The sequence below is a fragment of the Stegodyphus dumicola genome, chromosome X2, assembly GCF_044657685.1.
Source record: "Stegodyphus dumicola isolate Sdum_Otavi_A_Nest chromosome X2, ASM4465768v1".
NCBI classification, from domain to species: Eukaryota; Metazoa; Arthropoda; class Arachnida; order Araneae; family Eresidae; genus Stegodyphus; species Stegodyphus dumicola.
Window position 1 is genome coordinate 65,640,359 of NC_140781.1, and position 24,537 is coordinate 65,664,895.

At 34.2% G+C, this 24,537-nt stretch overlaps 1 protein-coding gene across 3 annotated transcripts in view; it reads left to right on the plus strand.

Annotated features, from left to right (window-relative positions):
* Positions 1 to 24,537, plus strand: part of LOC118187912 (dyslexia-associated protein KIAA0319-like protein) — a 268,310-nt gene that overhangs the window by 155,524 nt on the left and 88,249 nt on the right. For all 3 annotated transcript variants that reach the window (XM_085809395.1, XM_085809397.1, XM_085809396.1), the window contains 2 exons: positions 1,940 to 2,004; positions 22,205 to 22,365. In XM_085809395.1, coding sequence (XP_085665521.1) covers positions 1,940 to 2,004; positions 22,205 to 22,365 — 226 coding nt within the window. The remainder of the gene's footprint in view (positions 1 to 1,939; positions 2,005 to 22,204; positions 22,366 to 24,537) is intronic.

Below are 24,537 nucleotides of genomic sequence, written 5' to 3' on the forward strand. Positions count from 1 at the left end.
GTACACAGTTGACTTTCCTTCCATTATTTCCTCAAGGAAATGTAATAAATTTGCGATGTGTACCGCCTGTCATTGCGATTTTTCGATTTCGTATGTTGGAAGGGCGGATGTTCTCAAACATGTGCGTACACAAAAACACAAGGATAACATGAGTTGTTTTGAAAAAAACGAAAAATTAAATTTTTCTTCGGAAACAAAGGACCAAAAAGTTATTAATGCAGAATGTCTGTTCTCTGCCTTTTTACTGGAGCACAACCTGCCACTAAATGCATCGGATAACGCTGCAGCTTTATTTAGAAAAATGTTTCCCGATAGTGAAATCGCTAAGAAATACTCAAGGTGCAAGAATCAAAACAGGTGCAATTGTTAAAGAAATGGGTTTGAAAAATAAATCTTCAGTTATTGATTGCATTAAAACAGCTCCGGTCTGCCTCTCTACTGATTGATGGAAGCAATAATACCGATTCAAAACTGTATCCAATTGTTGTTTCTTTTTTTGATCCAGAGTCTTCAGAAATTGAGTTCAGTTTACTTTATGTTCCCACTTTAGAAGGACATTTGACAGGCTTTAATATAGCACAGTTAATTATTAAAACTTTAAAAGAAAACTGCAGGCACTCTGGATAATTGCTTAGCACTTGGTGCCGATAATGCACCAGTATTGGTAGGCTTGGAAGGCTGGTGTTGCAGGCATCTTAAGAAAGGAAAATTCAGATTATGAGGTGCACCTGTCACCTCTTAAATTTAGCAGCTGAAAAAGGGGCAACTTCTTTACCAATAAGTGTGGATGAACACATTGTTGATATTTATTATTATCTTGAAAGGAGTTCTAAAAGGAAGGAAAAATTGAAACAGTTCCAACAGCTGCATAACAGCAGTTTACAATTAGAAAACTTGGATGAAGTTATAAAATCAGCTACGATTGACACCCAGTGGAGTTTAATTGCAAAACTGAAAGTTGCTGATGGAATTTTAAAATATAGTGAACTGTCTAGAATTGTGTTGGCCATCTTGACAGTTCCCTATAGTAATGCAGAGTGTGAGAGGATCCTCAGTGTTGTTGCGAAAACAAGGACTAAATTTAGATCTAATATTAGAGATGGCACATTAGAAAAACTTTTATTAGCGAAAGCAGGCCTACGTGGCAATTGCTGTGAACACAATGATAAAGTTTCTTTCTTAAAGAAAGCAAAATCTGCCACTGTTTATAACATGTGTACGAAAACTGATTAAAGTGTCTTTTTTTTTTTTTTTTTTTTTTTTTTTTTTCTTTTCTTAAACGATGCATGTAGTAAAAATTTTTTTATGTGTAAGGTATTTTTGTGTTGCTTGCATTTAAGAATTAGTTACTACTTAAAGTTCATTCATTATTAAAAACTATATTTTTATCATTTAAAAAGTCTTTTTAACATTGTGAAAAATCTCCTGATTTCTTAAAAAAATCTCCTGATTTTTGAGTGTCATAGGTTGGCAAGTATGATATTGTTATATAAAACAGCATTCGTTTATTAAAAATGTGTTTTCAAAGGGATTTTGCACTTTTTCTGCTCAGTTATATATTAAAGTGTGGTAAAAATATTACCATGAATGATATAAAATAAGCTAAATGATAATTCAGCTTATTATATAGGCAATTTTTCTATATGAAAGAATAATATATATAGGCTGGCTGTGGTACAAAGTAGTCGTGTATTTTTTTATGCATTTTTTTTAGCCTTACATGATAACTGAGTTCAAAAGATTTAATTTTATTTGTATTTTTTATTTTATTGTTGCCATTACCTACCTGTGCTTTCATCATAAGCCTTCCCCCTCCCCTGTTTTTCCCCCAACTCTTTCCTTTTTCTCCTGCTTTTAGTTGAAAGAATTCTTTTATTCATCTAAGGAATAAATGTCTTTACTGAAGTGTTAATTGATGTGTATTTTATTTCTATTCTAGATTGACTGTAATGGACTCTAAAGGAGCAATGAATTCCACTTTTGCTAATGTTACAGTGCAAAAGGGTTAGTTTTACATTGCTTTGGAATCATATAATGAATTTTTTATTATTGCTATTTTTCATTTATATATTACCTTTTGGGAAAAGTAAGCCGAGTTTTATTAATTGTTAAAGGCTCTACTTGGATTGCCCCCTCATATTTTTGTATTAGACAGGAGGTGGGTGTCAAAAGTACATCTAAGAGGAGAATAAAAGAACTTGTGTGCTGCAACCCTTCGGATCCCAAACCACAGGCAGCGGACTGTAAAACTGAACTCTTTCTTTTATGCAACCATTGAACTGGCTTCCCAGGTACTTGTAGAAATGAGCAGGACACCAGGATTTTACCATTGGCTGTACAGGTATAGTCCTGCTACCCTAAATATGCAGTTCCATCCCAATTTTGAGGAACCCCAGGGTCACCACTCCTACAGGCACAAAGGGTGATGAGCATATTGAAACCATATGTGGCCATCTTGCTACCTACATAGATAGTATATGCCACTTCTCTTCATGGCAGCATAGGCTGCTCTTTTGGGCAGCAGGAACTGAGTCTATGTATTTTATGCCCCCAAAGGTTTTAACTGCCAGATTATAATACTAAGCTGGTATAATTGACCCCAAGGGTTAGTGTTGGGAAAGGAAAATTAAATTATTTTATTTTTGATAACCAAATTTATGTAATAATTTCCATTCTTACTTTATACCCTGAAGACCAAAAAATTGTCGTGTGCAAGCCTCAGTTCATTTATGCAATTTAACATAATTTTTCCCTCTAAGCTTTCTTTCCTAAGTAATTAATTGTGTTTGGTAAGTTATCCCTGTTGAGTAAGTTACCAAAATTTTCCACTTGGATATCAAAATGCTTTTTAAATTTAGTTCCATCTACAAATTGCAAAAATGCACAGCTTTGTGTTGTGTAGCTAGCTGTAAATGAGCATTCATTCCAATTTATATGTTTTACAGCTCATAATAGTACTTTAAGACTTCTTTGCATAATTTTTCATTAAACTCAAAATTCCTGGTCTATGTAAAATGCTCCCTTAATTTTTGAGTATTTGCAATAAAAAAGAAAGCTGTTTAAATCTGGGAACAGAATAACTTTTTGCACAATGCTTGGTGACTCCGTGGAAGTGATGTTTAGTATAAATATCTCACCTTAGCAGTTTATGTTCTGTGTAATGGCAAGACAAGTGAGAGGCGTTTTGCCATTTTGTCTTTATGTTGAGACACAAGGCAGGAGATTGACTTTCATTTAACTGTGCTGAGTGATCGAGCAAAAATAATATTTTGTTGTTTTCCATTCATGTTAACCCATTAACTTAAAAAAACTACAAGAAATGATTTTTTTTCTTATACAAATGATAATAGGTATTAAATTAAGTAATTGTAACATAAATTTACACTGAAAATAAAATGTGCTCTTGCATGTGGAAAAATTGAGTGTTGCGTTTGGACAACATCAGCGGAATAAGACTACAGAAGTTTAATGAGTATAATTGTATTCGTGCGAAGTTTTCTTTGAGTGGAGCACTGGCTTATTTTTTTTTTTTTTTTTAGCTGTATAACAATTTGTAAATCTAGAAATCACTTTGCTTGTAATTAATTAAATATTAAAATTTACATTGTATTTCTTTTACAAATACAGATTATTTTCAATTGAAAGATTGAAGCATGAAAATCTTCACCGCAATCATAATGTGAAGTTACATTACAATATTTTGTATCTATAAACAGTCTAGCTATAGCATTCTTTACAATGAAGTCTTCTGCTATCCTTGAACTACCATAAAATGCCTACCATCTCCATGCAATGACTTTTGAATGCCGAATTTACAAGGTCATCCTATTGCTGATCTTTTTCTGGCTAATCCTACACTCTCGATAGGAGTTTGAAAGAGGAATGATACAATTTTGCATCTGAAATCTAAAAGAAATTTTTATTTCCGGTAGTAGAAAGTCATGATATTTTCCGTGCATTTGTCAAGGATAAATCAGTGTAATTACTTAACGTTAGCCACCACCATTTTTTGCTATGAACTCTTATTTTATTATTGGTTACTAAATTGTTGCTTAAATCGACTCTTTCCATTTTAAGATTCTGTTGTTCAGTAAGATGAGGCTGAGATACAAAAACCTTTTTCTTTTGCATTCTTGAATAACGAGAAACACTTTTTAAGGACTGAATTTTTCCAGATGTTGAACCAACAGTTACAACTGAATCATTGTTCCATCTGACAAAAACTATTTTGTTTCTGTCTTCATAATGGAATGGAAATCATAGTAACCCCTTTCTTATGGACACATTTTACCATTTCTAGTGTGCACATTTGTATGCAATTAAATTCATCCTGTAGCACTAAAACCTTTATTTTTTAGATTGAACAGAGAAGACAAAATCGTAACTGATGGCTCCTTTTTTTTATCCATTTCAAGCTTTCAGTTTTCTTTTTTAAAAACATTTTTGGATGACTAACACTATTTTTTGAAGCCTGAAACTTTTCGCGTGAATTTCAACATCCCCAGCAGTATCATTTGGTAAAATATTATGCAAAGCATTATCATTCCCTTCTTCTTCATCACTAGCTTCTGCAATTTCTGGTGAAACAACAATAATATCAGTTCCATTCTGGTCATTATCATCATGTTTTTTCATCAAAAAGTCTTTGAAGGGCTTCTTTGAATGTAAGGTATCTTGTTCTAGGCTTTTTTAAAGTATGGAATGTATATCAACCAGTGCATCTAAAGGTATGGGTAAGAAAGGGAAATACCCTTCTCCTATTGACATTGCACCAGTGCAACACCTATTTTCCCTTCCATCCCCACACAAATATAAGCAGCTGATTGATGAAGTGTTCTGTTACCTTGGCTAAAAACAGGTTACCTCTAAAGTCGGCGTTTCTTTTTAAATTTTTCCGGCAAAAATGCCTGGTTGCTTCAAGTATGAAGCTAATCATTATAAACAAAATAACTGTTAAAGACAAGTATTTTTTCACATAAATAATCTTCATAATATACCCTACACAAAATCATCTACTAGTATAAAATATCTTTGCTAGTTGCTCTTTTATATGCATTTATTTTGACCGTTGTTCAACGCAACACCAGCAGTTAATGGGTTAAGTTCTAGTTTAAATTCCAGACAAGAGAACTTATTTGTTACTATACATCCAGATAGCTATTTGTTTTCTGTATTATGATATTCAGAGTGATGAACTTGCAAGAACCTTTCTGTGTGATTAGTAGGCAGCTCTTTTTTTATATATCTTATAATGAGTCCATTTACTACAATTACAGCTAGAAAATAAAAATTGTTTCACATGTGAACACAGTTTCCTTTGGTAATGTCCATTAGGGTAAGTTATTAAATTGTCTAACTTTATCATTTGGCTATTGTGGCACAATTGGAGGCACAACGTAATTTATAATTAGTTCTATTATTTGATAATTCCAACATCCAAATCATTTTTACTGCATTTTACTACAGTGCTGTTGCAAAAGAAATTGGTATTTATTCTGATTGAGAACCTATTATTTAGTACATGTGTCTGATAAAAATAATAACGTTGATAATGCTGCTTATGTCATTTAAATAGTTTAATGTACATTGTTGCTAAAATAATGATACTAAATGTAATGAAATGGTGATTCTATTTTAAAGTATTAAAAAGATTGAAAGAATTTTATTTTCACGTGCATTTTATGTAAAATGAAGCTTTAAGACATAATTTGAAACTATAGTTATTTCATTAATTTGATATTATTTTGATGATTGTTAAAATTATGAGTCCACTATGATGCTTAAATAACTAATCTTGGAAGAGAATAGAATGTGAGTTAAGTGTTAATATTATGCATACTGTATTAATGCATGCATTATTTAACTATGCTGACTGACTGTTCTGATTAAAATAGAATCAGAATATGTTATTTCACACAGTGGTGATTAAAAATGTGTGTAATTGGTAAATGAATTCTAAGTATCATATCTTATCTTCATTAAAGTATACCTAAAAAAAGTTAGTATTTATGGTTTATAACTATACCTATAAATATAATAACTCAAGTTCAAGATAATTAGACATCTTCTAAAAGACTAAACAAATTAGTAAAATTCTGCAATTTTCAAACGTAATGCCTAATATGAGAGAAGACCAGGCACAGTTATGGCAACTTATGTAGCATCTGTGTTGCCTAGAATTAAGTGGAGATGGTTCAGAAATGTACATTTCTTTCTTAACTAAATAAATAGCATAGTGAAATTAGAAAAATGGCCAAATGAAAAGAAAATAATAATAATAAATTTAACTTGTGATGACATGGCTCTTAACTTTTTAATTAATGACCACAGATCAATCAGCCAATGAAGGTTAGTTTAGAAATTTAGAAAAATTGGTGAAAGATAAGTTTTCAAAATTATCTTATTTACGTATTTTATTATGTTATTTTGTTCATGTCAAGTACCTTGCCAATGGAAATTTTAAAAAAAGTCTCATCAGTCAGTTAAAAGATTAGTTGAGATCACTGCATGAGTCGCAAATTACATGTGAAGTTTCAGCTAGCTTAAATTAACATGAAAAAAATATCAATCTCACAAAATTACTTGAGGCTATCAGAACTGACATTAGAATTGAGGTTAAGGAACTCCTTCTTAATTTGACAATGCTATGGAATGGGCATTTAATGTAGAAAATGTGTTGTTAAATAGGGAAAAAAAATACTTGAACTATAAACTTGGAACAGAATTTAGAGATCAGTGCATTCCTTAAAGAACAAATGCAATAAGACAAAATTATGCAGTAGCAAACCAATAAGGTAAGACCGGTTAATAAATCCTGCGAACCTTGCGGTATATGCAGGGATTAATGGAACTACTCATTTCTTTAATATAACCACCATACTGTACTCGTCCCCTAACAAAAGACAAGTTAACACCGCCAACAAATAACTTTATTGAAAACAATTTTACAAAAACAAAAATTTACAATCTTCTTGATTACTCTTAATACAATATAATTATTAAAACATAAATATAATATAACATAAAGAAATTTCATTATCTCAATGAGCTTTAAATTACAACAATTTTTAACAATATTACATAATATTTTTAAGAAGATTATATTACAATAGTTTTAGTACATTTTTTTAAACAAAAGTCTTTTTCTTATTAATTAACTTTACTGTGAACTTAGAAACAAATCCTCTTCTGTTTCTGTAATATTTTTCATAACATCTTGTATTCCTTTTCTTGATTTTTCGTCCATATATATTTTGACACCATCTGATTCAAATCTCAATTTTGGTATAAATCTACACCATCTATCCTTTAACAAAGCACAATTAAGTACATGTTCCACGTCTGCTTCTCTAAGTCCACATTGACACATTATAGATTTAATATTAAATCTATTATAGTAATACGGAACATGAGCATGATTAGTAAGAAATTGATTCAGATAACTATTTCCAAAGATTTTCTTTGTATTTACTTCTTTTAAAAACTTATAGGTAAATCTACCTTTCAACTCTTTGTCCCAATAAGATTGCCAAGCTTGTATTATCTTAATTCTTAATGAATTTTTAAACGAAACAATCGAAGTTGGAAGAAATTCATCTATAACCTTTTTTTTAGAAGCTTGCTTTGCATATAAATCTGCAAGTTCATTCCCTGAATGACCAATATGTCCACGGATCCAATGAAAATAAATTTTCCTTTTCTTAGAAACTTCCAAATATAAATTAAAAGTTTTGAAGACCAAATCCATATAAATCTTAGAAGCGGCAATAGCTTGAATTGCACCCTGACTGTCTGAATAAATATTAACTTCTTCTTGAGAGTTCTTTCTCAAGAGCCATTCCAAGGACTTTAGTATAGTGTAAACTTCCGCTTGAAAAACTGAAGAATTATTACTTAAATGAAATTTTTGAACAATACTAATTTCTCCACTTGAGAAAGCAACAAAAGAGCATCCAATTTTTCCTGCAATTTTGGAACCATCAGTAATAATTTTAAAACCTTCACCTGACGGAACTTTCTTATCCCAATCAAGATTTGAATATAATGCAGGATGCTTTACATTTTTCAAACTTAATATTTCAACATTATTTATTTCATCAAGAAATTCAAAATCAATATTTATATCAATACTTTTACCATTCTTTAAATTAAAAAGAATACATTCTCTTTGTGCAATCAAATAAATGGGCTCACAGCCACTCAAAGTAAATAAACAAGCACTAGAAACCGTTCTAAAACTTTTTGTAATGCTTAGCATAGCTAACCTTTGAATCTGAATCAACAAGTTATTAATCCTTACATTATTTCTGTACCAAGCAGGACAGGCATAAAGAATCTTTCTCTCAATACATCTTTTATAAAAGATCTTCTTAATCTCACTACTAAGTCCTTTAATAGCGTAAAGTTTGTTCAAAATTGTAGCACAATGAAGTTTAATCATCTTCAAATGAGGCAAGAAAGAAAGTTGATCATCTATCATAACTCCAAGATATTTGATTTGTCTTACACTCTTTAACGAGTGCCCATCAAACCTTCCTCTAGGTAAAGTGATCAGTTTACCTTTCTTTGCAATACCCATTATTGCACACTTTCTATGATCAAATTCCAATTTAACTTTTTTGGACCAATCATTTATCAAAGCCAAACTATGATCAATATCTTGGTCGATTGTATGATGACCACTAGCAGAAACTATAACAATTATGTCATCAGCATAAGCTTGAATCATAACATTGTCTTTAAAATGTAGTTCAAAAATGGAATCACAAAGAATATTCCATAACAAAGGACCTGAATTTGATCCTTGAGGACATCCTTTACTGTACTTTCTTAAAATACTAATATTTCCTTCCTGGAAAATTACTTTACGATCACTTAGAAAATTTGAAAACAATTTAAATAAATTCATTGGACAATTAAATCTTTTTAATTGAAAAAGAGCATATGGCCACCATACATTGTTAAAAGCACTTCTAACATCAAGAGAAACCAATGCAGTATGTAAATTATTCCTTTTATTTTCTTCCACTTTTTCCAATAAATCCTGTATTGCAAGAGTGGTACTTCTACCTTCCATAAAGCCATATTGAAGGGAATTCAAAGAATGGCTAGTATTTAAATGGAACCAGAGCCTTCTTGTCATTAATTTATCCAAAATCTTTCCAAAAACAGATAAAAGACAAATAGGTCTATAAGAGGAAGGATCACTTTTCTCTTTACCCTCTTTATTAAATAATATTAATGAGGCTATTTTCCAAGCCTTCGGAAAAATTCCACAATGTAAACAAACATTATAAATTCTACACATAAAGGTAGAATCTATCCTTAAAATTTCCTCTATAATGTCTAAACAGATACCATCCAATCCTGGAGCGCGACTTTTATCCATTGAGTCTACTACATCTTGAATTTCGTCCTTTGAAAAACTTAAATCATTGATTTTATTTTCATAATTAATATTACTTTTCCTAATTTCTTTTTGAAAAACCCTATCATCTGCCTCCAGATCCTCTGGAAAATGGTATTTAACCAAATAATTCAAAGTCTCTTGAATAGAAACAGTAACAGAGCCATCGTCTTTCTTAAGTTGGCTCAATGTTAAAGTAGACTTATATTTATCAGTAGTGACCTTATAAGGGATACCAAAAGGTTGATTTAAATTTGTATGGGAGCACAAGTCATCCCAAGATCTATTTTTAGCCAAATTAATTTCTTTTTTATAATTACCTCTTAAACGTTTATAAATGTTTTCTAAAAATTTCTTATCATCTAAGTTAGAAGCACGAAGAAATTTTCTTCTAGCAAGACGTAATTTAGATCTTAAAAGATCCAAATTTCTTGTCCACCATATAGTCTTTTTCTCAACTAAGTTCCGACTCTTTTTTAATATATTCTTATCACATAAAAGAGTAATTTCTCTTGTAAAGGTTTCTATGACCTCTTTAAGATTCTCTTCATCAACTTCTTTAGTACTAAACTATTCCAATAAGGACGTCAAGTCCCTCTTAAAATCAAGCCAATTTAACTTATTAAGATTATATCTCTTTTTTATATTCGAGGAACTTCTTGTCACATTTATATCTATATCTATGTAGTTATGATCACTACAAGATACATCAGATACAACCTTCCAATCAATATTAAATACAGAATTAGTCAATGTCAAATCAATCCACGAAGAACCTCTACTTCCTTCAAAAGTAGGAATTGAATCAGAATTATTCAATATATGTAATCCATAAGTATTAGCAAATTCTAATATCAATTTGCCTCGAGAATCTTCTTCCTGGTTACCCCAAACATCACTTTTTGCATTAAAATCTGCGCCAATTAGTAATTCATTTGTTAAATTTTTATCTAAAATGAGCCCTCAGACCACGTCAAGGTACCAGACTCCTGGGAAGTTTAATTATTGGCAATATAAAATATAAATTATCCAAATATTCCAAATTTCACTTTTTATAGATCAATCAATCACTATGAATGCCAGTAACTTCCCCTTAGGGGAAACCAATAAGGTAAATCAGCATTCTTTAAAAAACTTCTATAAGTGCTTCTACATCTCATTCCAACAGAGGTAGGTTTGAAAGGGTATCCTGTCATATATGCAATAAAAATCACTTTATAATAAATTGCTGGTGTTCTCTGAAACAAAACAAGTATGTAAATATAGTTACCCTAAAAGAGTATATGTCAAACTGGCAGCCCCCTAAGCAAATTTATGTGTCCTGCCAATACACTTCAATTATGTATTTGTTTTAATAGGATGCTCGTAGATTACAGTGTGCTATAAATTCGTTGGGTAATGGATTGCAGTAAGGTATTTATTAAGAAAATTGAAAGGAACTAGCAAATATTTCATCCATCATTACATTCCAGTTGAGTTCGAAGGTAGTGCTGGCACACAGCCATACTTAGAATGACATGGGGTTTTATTTGAACCAAAAAAAAAAAAGTTTAAAAAATGTATGATTTTATGCAGGATGGCGCTCCACCCCATATTGCTAGACGTGTGAAAGATCTCTTGCGCGCGTCGTTTGGTGATGATCGTGTGCTCAGCCACCACTTTCGCCATGCTTGGCCTCCCAGGTCCCCAGAACTCAGTCCGTGCAATTATTGGCTTTGGGGTTACCTGAAGTCGCAAGTGTATCATGATCGACCGACATCTCTAGGGATTCTGAAAGACAACATCTGACGCCAATGCCTCACCATAACTCCGGACATGCTTTACAGTGCTGTTCACAACATTATTCCTCGACTACAGCTATTGTTGAGGAATGATGGTGAACATATTGAGCATTTCCTGTAAAGAACATCATCTTTGCTTTGTCTTAATTTGTTATGCTAATTATTGCTTTTCTGATCAGATTATTGCTTTTCTAATAAAACCCCATGTCATTCTAAGTATGTGTGTCAATTTTTACCTCTCTATCTACAATATTCCGTGATTTATTAAGTTTTCAAATTTATACTGACTTTTTGATCACCCTGTATAAGAACACTATGACAGACTTGCATAAAAATCTAAGGGAAAAAAGGACATTAATCATTGGATCTCGGAGAGTGACAGTAAAAAATATAAACAACATTAAAAAATGTGCATTATGTTTATATGCATCATTGCTTGTGAATGAAAATGAAATGAAATTGATACATTTACAATGCCAGTTAAATAAAAAAATTGTATGCTTTATATGCTTGCATGCCAGGCCACATGACTAGACTAAGGTGAGAGTTGGTACAATCAATAAATTTATTCACTAGCCAAAAGTTGGTAAACCTTTTATATCTTGATGTGCCTTTTTCCCCCCTATTGAGTTGGTACTTTTGCTTTACTTGAGTCTCACTAGCTGGTTAAAAATTGAAGTCTTAACAAAAGGGCCTAATTGGCCAATGAACATCTACAATTTTGGATGAAGATCGTTTCCAGTAATATTTCTCCGGGCTACAAACATTATCAAACTTAAATTGCCATTGGGTGTCGAGCTGCGGTAAAAAATAGAGAAATGTATAATTATTTACATACAGTCATATGTATTTTTTTTCCATGTTTTGGTAAAGAATTTAATATATAAATGAAAAAGTTGTTGGTATTTATTCTCAAGTTTCGTTCCACTGGAGAGGTTTTTGTGAAAATTTGCTAAGTTTTCATAATTGTTTATTTTAAATTCATGTTAAAAATATATTATTTAGTGGTTAATTCAACATATTAGAACATATTAGGCAGTATGGGTGTTTTCGTGGTTTTCCCCATGTGTAACGTGTATACGAGCCAGAATCTCTTAGAAAGTCCTCCACGAAGGCATCCCTCCCCTTAGGCAGATAGCCCTAGTGTGCTTTGCCATAATTAAAATACACATACACACTCACTTGCATTTACCGGTACTCTAATCGGATAGAAGTGATTCCACTTAACAACATCTCAGCAGACACAGTTGCTTTTTAGACATTTTATTCTAATTGGATTTCAAGATTTGGGGCGCCATGTCACCTAGTCACAGATCATGGACCGCAGTTTAGTTCAGAGTTGTTCAACAACCTATCAAAAATGTGTGGAATAAAATTACGACATACAACGACATAATAAAATTACCCCAAGCAAATGGGAAGGTAGATCACCTCCATAGATCTCTCAAGACCGCACTTATGACACACAATAGCCTGGTGTGGACTGAAACACTTCCAACTGTTCTTCTTGGCTTATGCACAGCTATGCAAGAAGACTCTGCATATACCATTGCTCAAATGGTTTATGGAGAAAATATACGATTACCTGGAGAATTTTTCCACGATAGCACAACTCCTACACCACCTGATATTTTCGTCAAGCAGCTAAAAGAAACTATGGAAAAAATTGGACCAAGAACAGCATCCGATAAATATGTCCAAAAAATATTCGTCCCTAAAGACTTGAAAACAATATCACATGTGTTTATTCACAAAGACAGAGTTAAAAAGCAATTAGAACCCCCTTACGATGGTCCTTTTTAAGTGGTTGACAGAAAAGAAAAATATTTTACAGTAAAAATTAATCACAATGATGTTACAATGTCTATTGATAGATTAAAGCCTGCATATTTCTTGCAAACACCAGACATTACTATGAATTAACCAACACCGTCAATAAGACAACCTGTCAAACCTCCAATAGACTTATCTCCTAAAATGAACAAGTTTCCTGCAAAACAGTCACATGTAGGGTGAACAATAACACCCCCTGTGCGATTTTGGGATTAGCATTCATATGTATCTTTTTTTTTTTAAATAGTGTGTTTTAAAGGTAATATTATGCTCTACCGTAACTTAGCTACTGGGAGGGGAGTACTGCTGTGGCTTGAACTTATACAGAAACTTTAAATACTGATTAATATCTTTTTATTTGTTTTTTGTTGTTTTTAAAATGACAACAAAAAGATTATTTAATTTTGGTTGTTTTGAGAATGGCAACAAAAAGATTATTCAGATTTTCTTGTTCATGGATTGGGAACAAAAGATTATGAATGATAATGTTCTAAAGAGTTGTTTACATTTGCTAAAAACAAAATAAAGATTATTTTTGATTTAAAACGTGGATTGACGTTATTTGATGAAACGGAGTTGTGAAAATAAAGATTAATTTGGAGTCAGAGCAAATAACCCTATTGCTAAACATTCATTTAGGGAAGAAATTGTTTTCTTTTTACGTGATGTGTCAATACTGGTCTAACCAGTATCGAGGAATTTCCTTTGAAAAGTGGTCAGTGTGTGTATTTTCCCTTCTGTTTCATTATTTGGCACTTCGACCACTCATGATAGTAACCAGTCTTGATGTACCTCATTATAGTTTTCTAATCACTTCTTCGTGATTGAGAAGGGACTCTTTTCTGCAGTATCTCTAGTGATTGGTAAATTCTCCTGATTGTAGACCCCCTTATCTACACTGGTGAAATAAATTAAGAGAATTTTCATATTCGATCTACGATCTCCAGAACTTCTGGGCAGATTTTAATAAAATTTGGTGTGAACATAGGTTGATATAATGCAAACAAAATAAACATTCAACAGTTATAATAGACAAACATGTTCATGTGTAATACTGATGGGAGTCTGAAGGTCTGAAAGAGCAGTTGAAGAAGACACAAAAGAAACGGGATAATAGGGGGTATTGTCCCCTTTTACAGCCGTACAGACCCCGCAGCCTGTTGTACTGGAAATAAGGCAGTTTATCAGTGCTTGTGGCAATTGGTCCCACTCATTCAGCAACGCTGTTTTCAGTTTCTGAATGGTTCTCAGAGGGAGGTTCTGAGTTGCAATTGCCTTTCCCAGAGCATCCCAGACATGCTCTATAGGGTTGAAGTTTGAAGACCTGGCTGGCCAATCCATCCAGCGAATATCCTCATTCTCGAGAAGTTCGTCGACCCGGAGAGCTCTATGTGGCCTCACGTAATTGTCCTTTAAGATGAACTCGGGGCCCATTGCAGCTTGGAAAAGGTGAACATAGGGTTCCAAGACCTCATCCCTATACCTCACACCAGTTTCAGAGCCTCTCTCAAAGACAGGCAGAGGTGTGCACCCATCCAACATAATGCCTGCCCAGACCATTACACCGCCAATGCCATAATTGTTGATTTCGGTTCTGAATGGTTCTCGAAGGAGTGTTGCAATTTGGAATTGCCCTCCCCAGAGCGTCCCAGACAAGCTCTTTAAGGTTGAAGTTTGAAGACCTGGCTGGCCAATCCATCCGGTGAATATCCTCACTCTTGAGAAATTCGTCAACCAGAAGAGCTGTATGTGGCCTTGTGTTATCGTCCTGTAAGATGAACTCGGGGCCCACTGCAGCCCAGAAAAGGCGAAGGTAGGGCTCCAAGACCTTATCCCTATACCTCACACCAGTCACAGAGCATCTGTCAAAGATGTGGAGTGGTGTGCGGCCATCCAACATGATGTCTGTCCAGACTATTACACTGCCAACGCCATAATTGTTGATTTCGCAGACATTGGAGTGTAGGTAGCGTGTCCCTCGCTGTCTCCATATGTCACTATGCTGCCTGCACCATGCTAATCAGACTCTCCTGTCCATACATTTGAGTGGGACGCAAACAGCCGGTCTTCTGGCAAAGAACCCTCTCTAATTCAGTCTTTTGAAAACAGTCATCCTTGTTACACTGGTTCCTGTGGTTGCATATAGGTCCCGAGAGAGTTGAGAAGCTGTAGCCCCTCTGTTACGCCTTACTAAAATGGGCAAATAGTGATCTTCTCTGGCTGTCGTGGCTCTTGGACGACCTTGCCCGGGCTTTCTCTCGATGTATCCAGGATCCTGGATCTATTTCCATAGGTTACACGCGACGCTGGGCGTTAAATTAAACCCTCTGCATATCTGGACTTGCAATTAGCCTGCTTCTAGCCTCTCCACAATTCCCCACCTCATTCCATCATCTAAACATTGGTGGATACTCATTTTTACTGTTCAGATATGAATTTAACCGATTGCTGCAAGATAACACCAAGAAATTCGCTGAGGTGTGCTAGCGAACGCTATTCATCTTACCCTCCACACGCTTATACAGCCTGTTTTTCTGCTGACTCCACCTATACACACATGTACGCTTACGTATTTGCCGTACAAGATTTGCATTTTTATCTAGAAACAGTGGTTTTTCCTTCAATTATGTTCTTTTCATGCAATTCGATAAAATTAGCAAATTCTCTTAATTTATTTCATTAGTGTATTAAATGTTGATTATGGTAGAACACCTTCTATTGCGATTACGACATGAAATAACGCTTTTGTGGCAGATTTCTGCAGATTGACTCAGATTTTCAAAGTTGTATATTGCATAATCACAAGCAGATTTCATTTTCTGTATTTTTGTAATCCATTTCTTTTGTGTATTCTGCAACCTCTGTTTCAGACCTTCAGTTTCCCATGAGTGTTGCATATGAACATGTGTGTTTATTATAACTGTTGGATGTTTATTTTGTTTGTATTACATCAACCTATGGTCACACCAAATTTTATTAAAATCTGCCCAGAAGTTCTGGAGATCGTAGATCAATTATGCAAATTCTCTTAATTTATTTCACCAGTGTAGATTTTATATCTTCCATAATTTTATCTTAAGATCCTATGATTTATTGCAGCTGTTTCCAGTGCTACACTAGACTTGCTTTCACTGTGATCAGTTATCACGAAAGCATTTAATTTTCACAAATTCTGTATGTTATTGCTGTTGATTAGCATGCCAAAGTGCAGTTGGGTATCTTGTGTATAACAATACAGCTGAGTAGTGTCTGTACCACAAGAAGATCAGACGACCAGTGGAAAATGTTCTCAGTCTTCGCTTCCAGCATAGTCAGCTCCAATCAAAAGTTCATTCCTTTATCCTGTATGCAACCATCAAGTCCTTGGACACTAGAAAGTTCCTACAAATAAATTGCTGGTCCACCAAACACAATGTGTGTTAAATTTTCATTTCATTGAGCAGTCACTTCCATTTGGTTAATGGTAGATTTAAGAATTATATGACCACTGTGATCCCATGTCAAATAAAGCACTTACAGTTCTATTCCCGTTTACTTCAATGGACACAAGTACTAGATCCTGTTTACTATCAAGCTCTGCAGATTTGTTCAGGAGTTTTCAGGACTTCTCCTGTCCAGAGCGTGTATGTATGTTGACTGTAACGAACTATCACTTTATCTGAGGCATGAGCAATTGTCTGTTTTGAAATATTTTAATATTGTATCGCAACCTGAACATCCTAATAAGCTGTGCTTACTTGATAAGGTGTGTAACACTTTATTTGAAACACGTCCATCCTGTGTTCCTACCTTTCCTTTAAGAGTTCGCCCTGTCACTGAGGAACTTTCCTTCTCTGATATGCACCCCCAAGCAGTGCAGAACTTTGAAATCCCACCTTGGGAAAATGCACGGATTCAGCTTCTTGATGTGTTCAAGCATCACGTGAAGGCAAGCACTAACGAGATCATTTACAGACAACTCTTCGCTGAGCACAGCCACAAATATAGCAGTTATTATCTGATATATACAGATGGATCCAAGTTAAATGATCATGTCGGGATGGCATTTTATTTGAAGATTACATAGAGGGCAGATGCCTGTACCATGCTTTTTCAGTCCTAACATCAGAACTAACTGCAATATATTATGGTCTTTTGTACATCTCAAAGCTCTGCCACAAAAAGTTCATAGTTTATACAGACTCGTATAGTGCTCTTAAATCGTTGGAAGCTTTTCCCAACACTCAGAATCCTGTGGTAGTGGATGTTCTCAAAATTCATATAAACTTAATGATTCGAGGATATGCAATCCTGTACTGCTGGGTTCCCAGGCATGCGGGAATAAAGGTGAACAATCTTGCAGATATCACAGCAAAATCTGCTGTTGAACTGTCCAGTCGCTTTATCCCTTTTAGAGACATCTGCTGTGTCATCAGGGGGAAGATAAAAAAAAAAATTGGCAGCAAATTTGAGACGTTCAGCTTCACAACAAGTTGTGAAATCTAAAGCATAGAATTGAGCATTGGGATTTTGCTGGAAATCGTAAGGAGGAAGTTCTTTGGACACACCTCAGAATTGGTCACATTAGAGTGACACATAACTATCTTCTGAAAGCTGAAAATGAGCCTATTTTTTAAAATTGTGATGTTTGTGTATCTGTACGTCATGTTTTAATAGAGTGTCCATGTTTTAATAGTCTTCATCAGAAATATTTTAATAGCTGTGAATTGCCTCTCACCCGTTTAATCGGAAGAGAGGTCAATTGTAATTTATTTTATTATTTAAAAGAGACTGGCTTTTATCACCTAATGTAATTTGTTTTGAAGATTGTGTCTTGTATTTTAACGTGTGCTTTTACCTTGTTTTTATATGACTTCAACCTCTGGATTTATTACATTTGTCCACCTGTTTTATTTATTGTATTTTAATTTCATCAATTGTAATCATCCCATCCTGTGTTTGGCGCATTTTAATCATCTTTGGTTTGGCGCCAATAACCTCTCACTCACTCAATCAATCAATAGACACTAGCAGAGTTTGCGGAAGAATTCTTTGACTTTAATTAGAAAATGTTACATCTTCATCAACATTATGAATATCTGCATTAATCTTCTTATTTACATTAGACAGTTCAGGATATAATATAGTCCAATGTTGTTATACATGTTAGATATTATGTTAAGTTATACATGTTAGATTAGCCTTGCAATTTTTTGAATGATGTTTAATTCTCAAACATACAAAATAGGATTTATTTTTCCTTAAAAAAAACTCTGTTGTCAGTGGTTACAGGTGTACATTGTTTTACAAGAAGTTAACTGATTTTGTTTCATTTACTTTATTTACACTTATAGTATTACTGTTAATTCGTTACTGTGTCACCACAGTATTTAATAATGTGTGCGATTTCATGTTATTCAAATGTAATTCATATTTGTACAAGAAATGTTTTTCACATATTCCTTTCTTTTATAAAATTATAGTTTTGTGGCATGTACTTATTTTTCTTTAATGATTTCATTTTCATCTAACATGTGACTATACATTTATAATTTTTTTGCACTTCAAAGTAGTGCAGTTACAGTTGATCCAAGTAGCTAAACTGAAGTAGAATTTACTAGTAGAAATAGAATAAATAAAATAGATTTTACTAGATTTACTAGCAGAAGTAGTGTACTGTGGCAGCTTTGCTTAGAAAATTGTTAAATTCATTGATTGTCTATTTGCTCACTTTTACTAATACATAATCCGGACTCGTCAGGACTTCGGCGATTCCAGATTAGGGTTTTTTCTGTATTGTAGATCATCAATTTAAATCTGGTAAGATGGCATGCAGAAATTATACAAATAAAAATATGAAACTGTAATTTATTAAATAAAGAGCAATTATGATCCAAAGGGTATCAAAATTTAAAAAAAAAAAAAAAAAAAAAAAGCTTAATATTTATTTGTTTACTTTATTAAACATTTCTTTCAATGTAAGTTGTTTAAGTTGCTTCGTTTTTTGTGCTAATACTTTCTCTTTAATTCTATAAGCAGACATAATTTCTTGTTCAGTTACGAGGTTCGACTGTTCAAGTCCTGTAATTGCTGTGTCAAGAATACCGACTAACTTGTCAATCAACGTTTTTTCATTTTCAATAACCTCTCTGTCACTTCCTTCACTATCGGAAGCAGTATTTTCTGGATCTAGAACCATACTGCAGATTTCGCTGTTCGTTGATTGATGATTGGGGCATTGTCGTCACAATAAAAAACTTCTGTTATATCATCTTCATTTATTACCGCTTCTCCACATTTCTTTAGAAAATCCAATAACTGCAAAATTTCACCTTTAGTTTGCGATGTCCGAAAAGCTTCAAATTCGTGGCTATCATCTTCATCGTCCTCACCATGAAATATGGTAACTGGCCATAAATTATGCCAACATTTTTTAACATATCTGGAGACATCCTCGAACGATCTTGCCATGCTCCACATGGCAGATTTTATACTAAAACATTTTAAAAAGTCTTAAATAGTCTTGTCGTTATTCAAGAAATTTAACATAAATTTGAAAAATGCTACTTTATATTTGCATTTCAGCAAGTGTGCTATTCCCATATCCATAGGCTGAATGAAAGAAGTACAATTTGGAAGGAAGAATAATACGGATACATTATCTTTCACTAAAACTTTAAGTGAAGTATGCGCCGAACAGTTGTCAACAATCAGGACTATTTTTGAGTCATCAGGTAAACCAACCCAATTCAAAAGTATTCGAGGCTTGGGTATGAAACGATTTTCAAACTAATCATTCATTAACACTTGTGGCATCCATGCTCTTTTATTTGCATGATATATAACGAGGAAAATCGTTACTCCTTTAAATGCTCAAGGTCGTGCATGTTTTCCGATTCCGAAAAGTTTGCACTAGTGCAGCATTTGCGCACACTAAAATTGTTAGTCTCGCTTTGGAATCTTTGACACCATTTGGAGCCTTTTCTGTAGAGGTTGCCAAGGTACGTAGGTAAGTTGAAAAATAAGTTTCCCCTGTCGACTGTGGTCAGAGTTGTGTATGAAAGTCAAAAAATAGAATGAGACATTAAAGATATGACATACCTTGATTTTATTATTCTCGTATGAGTACGTTGAGACATTTGTCATATCGCTTGATAAGCTTCAAAAAGTCCTCCAAGAAAAATTCATGCTTTGCATATGGAAGAAGCGTTGAACGGCTATGGGCGAAAGGCGACACAGCAGGAAAACGCGCAAGTCACCGATACACCATTGGGTAGAGGTCGCTGCAAATCAAGCAGATGGCGCTGTTGCAGTGCCTGCGCAAAGCGGAGACCAGCCTCTCATTTGATCCCCGGTAGGTATGGAGAGAATGTGCGTTTTGAATTAGTGGTCAAAGGAGGAAGTGAGAGCGGTTATCCGCTATGAATGGGCACGTGGAGTATCAGGAACAGAAATTCATAACCGCCTCGTGGAAGTCTATGGGCCAGGTGTGATGTCGAAGCAAATGGTGCGGAGATGGTGTCGCACATTCAGTGATGGACGTCAGCAAGTGGAGGACATACCGAGAGCTGGACGGATGCACACGGCCACTACAGATGCAAATGTCAGGAAGGTGGATGACATGATTAGAGCGAACCGGCGTATCACCATCGATGAAGTAGCAGAACTTGGAATCTCATATGAGCGAGCTCAAAACATCATCCACGACATTCTTCGATACAGAAAAGTGTCAGCACGATGGGTGCCCCGACAATTGACCTCGACACACAAGGAACAACGCATGGGGGTCAGCCTGGAACATCTCGTGCATTACCATGAAGATGGCAATGACTTTCTGTTTCAGATCGTGACGGGGGATGAAACGTGGGTCCACCATTTCATGCCAGAATCAAAGGCTGCATCTATGGAGTGGAAACATCCGTGGCATCACCTGTCCGAAAGAAGTCCGAGAAGTCTGCAGGTAAAGTGCTCCTCACAGTTTTCTGGGATGCCCAAGGAGTTTTGTTGCTGGACTTTTTGGAGGCTGGAACCATCAATGCTACGCGCTACCCTGTCGAAATTGAAAGAGGCGATTCGGAAAAAGCGGACCGGCCTTCTCACATCTGGCGTTCTGCTGTTGGATAACAATGCCAGACCACATTCGGCAACGGCAACGCAAAACCATATTGCAACTCTTGGTTGGGAGCTCCTACACCATCCGCCATACAGTCCTGATCTCGCACCAAGCGACTTCCATCTGTTTCCGGCTTTGAAGAAAAATATTGGGGGAAGGCGCTTTGGAAGCAATACTGAAGTGAAACAAGCCGTTCAGCGCTTCTTCCATATGCAAAGCCCTGATTTTTTCATGGAGGGCTTTTTGAAGCTTATCAAGCGATATGACAAATGTCTCAATGTACTTGGTACCTATGTGGAAAAATAAAGGTATGTCATATCTTTAATGTCTCATTCTATTTTATGACTTTCATACACAACTGTGACCACAGTCGACTGGGGAAACTTATTTTTCAACTTACCCTCGTATTTCGCGGTACATATTGTGAGAAAAGACCAGTTTCATCAGCGTTGTATATTTGTGCTGGAGATAATTGTTCACTAGTAATGAGTTCAATGAATTCATCTGCAAATTGTTCAGCAGCTTTGGTATCAGCGGAAGCTTTTTCACCTGAAATTTTTAATTGCCCTATATCATGGTGAATTTAAGTGTGGTTAACCAACCTGTCGAATATGTGCACTCAGTGTTTAAATTCATTTTTTCATGAGATATTTTGGCTTGACACATCAGCATTGGACCCGTCAATGGCACACCCTCGCTGTGAAGCTGTCTGACCCATTCAATCATCACTTTGTCATGATCGCCACTTTTAGCATAACGAGCCCTTTTTCTGTTATTCATTGAAAGTTGGATGTCGGAATCCACAAAAAATTGAATACCAGTAAAATCCAAAATTCTCAATAAATGTGTAAAAATACAGATATACATGTCGAGCTTTCGGGAATTCTGGTTTAGTGACAATTGGTTGATATTTTTTACATATTTATTGGGAATTTTGAATTTTACTGGTATTGAATTTCATTTCTTTCATGTGTTAGTAAATTTGGTTCTAAATTTCTTACTTTACATCATTGACATATATTAATATTTTAATTTACCCCATCATGCATGTATATGCTTACAGAATATTTTATATGTTTTGTTTTATTTTAGAAACTGATTATCCACCTACTGCTAATGCCAAATCAGAGGTTGTAATCTATCTACCTCAGAATGAAGTAACATTAAATGGTAATTTGAGCACCGATGACAAAGGCATTAAAAGCTGGGAATGGAAGAAAAGCCCAGATACAGATAAAGCTGTAGACATGGAGGTAACTTTTATTGCTTTTAGTTCACTTTTCATTTAAAAAATTCTTATGTCTAATGTGGCTGGTATAGTTATATATTTTGTATTTGAAATTAATAGGTTGCAGCTATTTTTATCTTCATGAAACTTTTGTTTATGTGCATATTTTTTTTGTATGGAATCTTAACTGTAGTGCCAATTCACTTCTATTGTGTGGTCAAAAACTGAGTGCTGTGGAATTCTGCACGAAGTCCGCCGATAACATCGCGGACGAAAACGTCACAGAGAAAACAATGCAAAGTGAAAACATCGGAGAAAACATCACAAAGAGAAAACATCGCAGTTCTAAAACATCACGGTACAAAACATCGTCATTGAAAATAAAGCAGTTCAAAAACTTCGCAGTTTAAAAACATCGCCGTCGAAAATATCGTGGTAAAAAATAAAGTATCTACAAATCATCGCATGACGATAACATCGCAGACATGCTTTTTTCAGGCTTTAATAACTGTAAATGTATATTTCCATAATGATTTGTGAGCGCAAGATGTAAAGAAGGATAATTTTTACTTTCATATTTTTTATTAAATATTAAATTTTTGCTGAGAAAATAAGAAGGAAACTTAAGCATAGAAAATTAATGCAACTTATAGCACTTAATAGAATTTTAAACCGACATAGTTAACTAACAAAGACCATTAATAAATCATTTTTTATAAAGTTTTTACAGGTAATTTTTCATAAAATGTATAATCTATCAAGTTGCATTTAATTTTCTATGCTTAAGTTTCCTTCTTATTTTTTCAGCAAAAATTTATTAGTTAATAAAAAAATGTGAAAGTAAAAATTATCCTTCCTTACATCACTTGCGCTTACAAATCATTATGGGAATATCCATTTACAGTTATTAAAGCCTGAAAAAAGCATGTCTGCGATGATTTGTAGATACTTTATTTTTTACCACGATATTTTCGACGCCGATGTTTTTAAACTGCGAAGTTTTTGAACCGCTTTATTTTCGACGACGATGTTTTGTACCACAATGTCTTAGAGCTGCGATGTTTTCTCCCATGTCAAATTTCATGTGGGCTGAATGCCTCATCTGAAAAGCAGCTAATATGACGGGGGGGGGGACATTTTTAGCAAACGGAAAGATTAACTTAATTTTTAAGTACATTTATAAACAATAATAATTCAAAGGAAAAATTCAAATTAATATTTTTTTTCTTTCCTATTGAAGTTAAAAAGTTGGTACCTGCTAGAAATTTCTTTTGTTATTCAAATCTATTGGCAGCTGAATGTTAAATTTTAGACTAACATATATTTCAGGCAAACTCAATTTATTGATTGTAACAACTTGGGAAAAACCTTACCCTAGTCTTGTAGTCTAGCTTACAAGCATGCAGTGAAGAAGCCCCAAACTATTCGTTCTCTCTCTTTTTTTTTTTACTTGAATATCAGTCACACACATAACTTAGTCTGTAACTTTTTGTCTTTATAAGCACCATATTTACAAGTATTACATAGTGAAGTATATTCAGGAGCCACATGCAGCCCACACAACATCAGTTTGATACCATTGGCCTAAATAATAGAACCAGCAATGATAGAATCTGTATTTTGCCATTTTCCAAGCAGAGTAGAACATAACTAAACCAAAGTGAAGTAAAACTGGATGAAGATCTGGTCTTCCCAGAAGTACATGATTATTATAATTTAAGTTCCGTTTTCAAAACACTGCTCAGAATGACCTGAAATTTGATCTAGATATATGTGAAGCAGTGGTAATTTGGCAAAAGAAAAATACATCAAAATTTTACTTCTTAAAAAAAAAAATCAAGTTTTTAATTGTCCCTGGAATTGCTTTAAAATATTCAGTTTGCTGTCTATCATTTTCTGCCGTAATTTGAAACTGCAAAACAGCATATTCCATGACCGATTGGAATGTATCTATGCTGATGTTGTGAATGTAGTGCATTATGTGTGTCTTCAGTTCAGCAAAGTTCACAATTGCCCCACCGTATACAACATATTTCAAGTAATCGCAGTCCTAACTAGAAATCACAAGGATTAAAGTCAGGTGATCATGGCAGCCAAGCTGTTGGAAAATAATGGCTAATAATTCTGTTATTTCTAAAATGGATGTTCAGCAGTTTTTTTCATGTTTTGTCTTGCAATATGCGGAGGAGTGCCGCCT